Source organism: Beta vulgaris, chromosome 8 (assembly GCF_026745355.1).
Source record: "Beta vulgaris subsp. vulgaris cultivar EL10 chromosome 8, EL10.2, whole genome shotgun sequence".
NCBI classification, from domain to species: domain Eukaryota; kingdom Viridiplantae; phylum Streptophyta; class Magnoliopsida; order Caryophyllales; family Amaranthaceae; genus Beta; species Beta vulgaris.
Window position 1 is genome coordinate 14,385,931 of NC_079209.1, and position 3,999 is coordinate 14,389,929.

The 3,999-nt window shown below is 38.9% G+C and overlaps 1 protein-coding gene across 1 annotated transcript; it reads left to right on the plus strand.

The window, feature by feature from the left end:
* Positions 1 to 1,683: 1,683 nt before the first annotated feature.
* Positions 1,684 to 2,253, plus strand: LOC104883048 (uncharacterized). The gene has a single exon (XM_057391443.1). It carries the CDS (start codon positions 1,684 to 1,686, stop codon positions 2,251 to 2,253), a length of 570 nt encoding a protein of 189 aa, XP_057247426.1.
* The last annotated feature ends 1,746 nt before the right edge of the window (positions 2,254 to 3,999 follow it).

Genomic DNA, 3,999 nt, shown 5'->3' on the forward strand with positions numbered 1-3,999 from the left:
AAGAAATAGCTAGACTTTCTTTGCACAGAAATGAAACAACTTATAACATCTATCTTCAGTTTTTCTATAAATTGTAAAAGCCTACTAGTTATAATGCCCATATGATGACACATAATGTCATAATCTGATGACTTGTCCTTGTAAATTGTGTTCACCTATTTCCAACACTAACTTAAAGTTTTGTATTCTACTGCTTTACTATACGCATCTCTCAAAATTTTTCTTCCCTTGACTTGACTTGTGCTTTTGCTTTCTCCTGCCTACTGTTAAATGCAAGTCCCCATTTGTTTTTCTTCTGATTTTCATTGAATGCATGTCCACCCTTTTCAAGGTTAGACTAAGTTTTTTTTTATAAAAAAAAAAAGAAAAAGGGGGAGGGATTTTATAGTGGCACGTTAGGAATCCAAAGTAGGATTTCTTAGTTGTACATTTAGGAATCCAAAGTTATGTTCCTTTCTCATTTTGTTTTAATGCCTTTTGTTATTTTTTCTTTTGGACTTAAAAAGCATATATAAAAAGCCTCTTTAGACAATAAATGGTATGACTAGTATCTAATATCTCAGACCATGAACATCCGTTAGCTAATTTATTTATTTTTGGAAAACTAATTATTATTATTTCTTAAAGTAATACTCTATTTTCTGTTTTATAAACACGTTATGTATTACATACCAGTATATATATCTTACCTGTTAAATGCGAATAGTGTTTTACACCACTATAAAAGGGATTTTAACCCTTCTCATTTTCTCGTCCGCCTCCCTCACTCACTTCTACCCCATAAAATTTTCTCTCTCATAAAACTTCACAAATTTTATCTCCACTATTTTCGGCCACCATGTACAATGCCGGAAACCGCCGTCCTCAAAACGACACACCAATCTTCTAGAATCTTTAGACAGTTGAAGGTCATGTTTTACTGGGGAATGATACTTATAACAGTTTTAGTAGGAATTATTGTAATTATGTTTCTGCATATTGTAAAACGCAATTATAATGCTTAATTATGTAAATTTTCTATTAATATGCTATTAACACATGTGGTTTAATTTTAGACATGATAGTCAAATTCTGGTTAAAAAAAAATGTAGCCTTTTTATATATATTTATTGTTCACCTTTCATGTTATTATCATGTTTCGAACCCTTAACCTCTTGAATGGTTAAGGATTCTCGGACCACTATGGCTTACATCCCAGTGTGATTTTCTTTGGAACTTTATATATTTATGCATTAATTTTCTACTAATACTTTTAAAACATCACATGAACTCGGAATGGCTAGACTTGCAAACCGAGACTTTGAGATCCTTGAAACCTCAGGCCAAAGGTATCTAGAATGGAGGGTGGATGCAAAAGCTTACCTAAAGTCACTTAGCCTCGACCACACCATTGTCGAAGGTGGTGCCCTACCCCTTTGGAGCAAGCGAAAGCATTGGTGTATCTCAAACATCATATACATGAAGAACTCAAATCTGAATACATCCTTGTGGAAGATCCCAAAGAGTTATGGATAACCTAAAGGATAGATTTGAGCATTTGCAAAGAATTATCGCTCCAAGGGCCCAACATGAATGGTCAGTACTCAGGTTTCAGGACTTTGCATCAGTACGCGAATACAATTCTGCAGTACTTCGCATCACCTCACAGCTTAAGCTGTGCGAGAACCTGTGTCTGAACGAGCCATGATTGAGAAAACTCTCTCTACTATGCATGCCAATAATGTTGTTCAGCAAGAACAATATCGTGAAAGGCGTTGCGAAAAGTTCTGCGACCTAATTGCCATCCTTTTGGTTGCAGAACAGAACAATCAAATCCTCCTCTCAATTCATAATCAAAGGCCAGCAGGTACCAGCGCAGCAGCAGTTGAAACAAATGCCACTAGAGGTGGTAAGCGCTGGAATAAGCGGGGAGGCAACTCAAACTGGAATGGCCAGTTCAAAAATAAGGGTAATGGGGAAAGAAATGACAATGGAAGTGGAAGAGGAAGAGGACGAGGACGCCAAAACTGGCGCCCAAATAGAGGACGCGGAGGAAGAAACTCCCAACAAAGAACACAAGAAAAATGTTTTAAATGTGGCATTCAAGGGCATTGGGCAAATGAATGCCGCACAGCCAAACATCTTGTGGATCTATATGTGGCCTCTACTAAGGGTCAAGGTAGACGTGGCGAAACAAATTTAGTCACTGAAACTCCTCCGCTCCCGGACCTCGATGTAGCTGATTACCTCATGGAAGATATTTCTAATGCCTAGCCCTCTTATCCCCCTTAGATCAACCTGTGATGTTGTTTTATCACTTTACTTCATGTACTCTTGCCTTACTTGATGTCTCTTGTATCTTGCGTTCCCTTTTTATCATTCCATGTAATGTACCTCTTTCTATGAATAAATTTTTAGATTTTGACAAATTTATGTTTTATGAAGATAATGACAAACAAAGGCGCCCAACAATGCCTGATTGATAGTGCCACTACACATACCATCCTGAGAACAAGTCATACTTCACTCACCTCAAGCCAAGAAAAGGCGACCTCAACACCATTGCAGGCACTGCAAAGATGGTTGAGGGCTCAGGAAAGGCATGCATAGTGTTACCAAAAGGAACACACGTCACTATAAACAACGCATTGTATTCAGGTAAAACTCAAAGAAATCTATTGAGTTTCAAAGATCTGCGCACAAATGGTTACCATGTGGAAACCATTAACGAAAACGGAAAGGAGTACATGTATCTCACTAAATGTGAGTGGCAAGAAAATAATCCTTGAAAGGATGCCATCATACTCCTCCGGACTGTATTTTACTTATATCAGTCCAGTCGAAACAAATTTGGTGTCCCACCATAAGGAAGACAACCAAGCAATATTTACTTTGTGGCATGATCGCTTGGGTCACCCAGGAACAAGCATGATGACGAAAATCGTCCGAAGCTCAAATGGGCATCCGTTGAAAAACATACGGGCCCCACACTCAAATGAGCATAATTGTAAGGCTTGTTCCCTTGGCAAATTAATCATAAGACCTTCTAAAAATAAACTTGAAGGTGAAAATCTTGCATTCCTAGAAAGAATCCAAGGAGATATTTGCCCAATACACCCATCATGTGGACCATTCAGATACTTTCTGGTGTTGATAGACGCATCAACACGTTGGTCTCACGTTAGTCTCCTATCAACAAGGAATGTTGCTTTTGCAAAACTGCTAGCACAAATTACGCGTCTAAGGGCTCAATTCCCAGACTATCCCATAAAGAAAATCGGCTTGATAATGCCGGAGAATTCACATCCCGCACTTTTAATGACTATTGTATGTCAATTGGGATAGACGTGGAACATCCTGTAGCCCATGTTCACACACAAAAGGCCTAGCGGAAGCATTCATAAAGCGACTACAATTAGTTGCGAGGCCATTACTCATGAAATCAAAACTCCCATCTTCTACATGGGGACATGCCATACTACATGTGCGGCTTTACTAGACTAAGGCCGAGCGCCAAGCATGATCTATCCCCACTACAGTTAGTGGTTGGAAAGGAACCAAGCCTTGCTCACCTACGAATTTTCGGGTGTGCAGTCTACGTTCCCATAGCACCACCACAACGTACTAAGATGGGCCCACAAAGAAGGTTGGGAATCTATGTTGGATTTGAATCACCGTCCATCATAAGATATCTAGAACCGTTAACTGGTGATCTTTTCACCGCTCGGTTCGCGGATTGTCACTTTGATGAGACAATTTTCCCAACCTTAGGGGGAGATAAAGCAGGCCCATGTTGGAATGAAATATCATGGAATGCCAAAAATTTATCATATATTGATCAAAGATCAAATATGTGTGAGCAGGAAGTTCAGAAAATTATACACTTGCAAAACATTGCCAATCAATTGCCAGATGCATTCACTGATTCAAAAGGAGTGATAAAATCACATATACCTGCTGTAAATGCTCCTGCACGGGTTGAAATTCCAAGAGAAAAAGCGGAAAATCAACTCGCAAAAG

What these genes read in the sequence shown, in the direction of transcription:
- LOC104883048 (XM_057391443.1), top strand. Translation starts at nt 1,684, where the DNA reads ATGATTGAGAAAACTCTCTCTACTATGCATGCCAATAATGTTGTTCAG.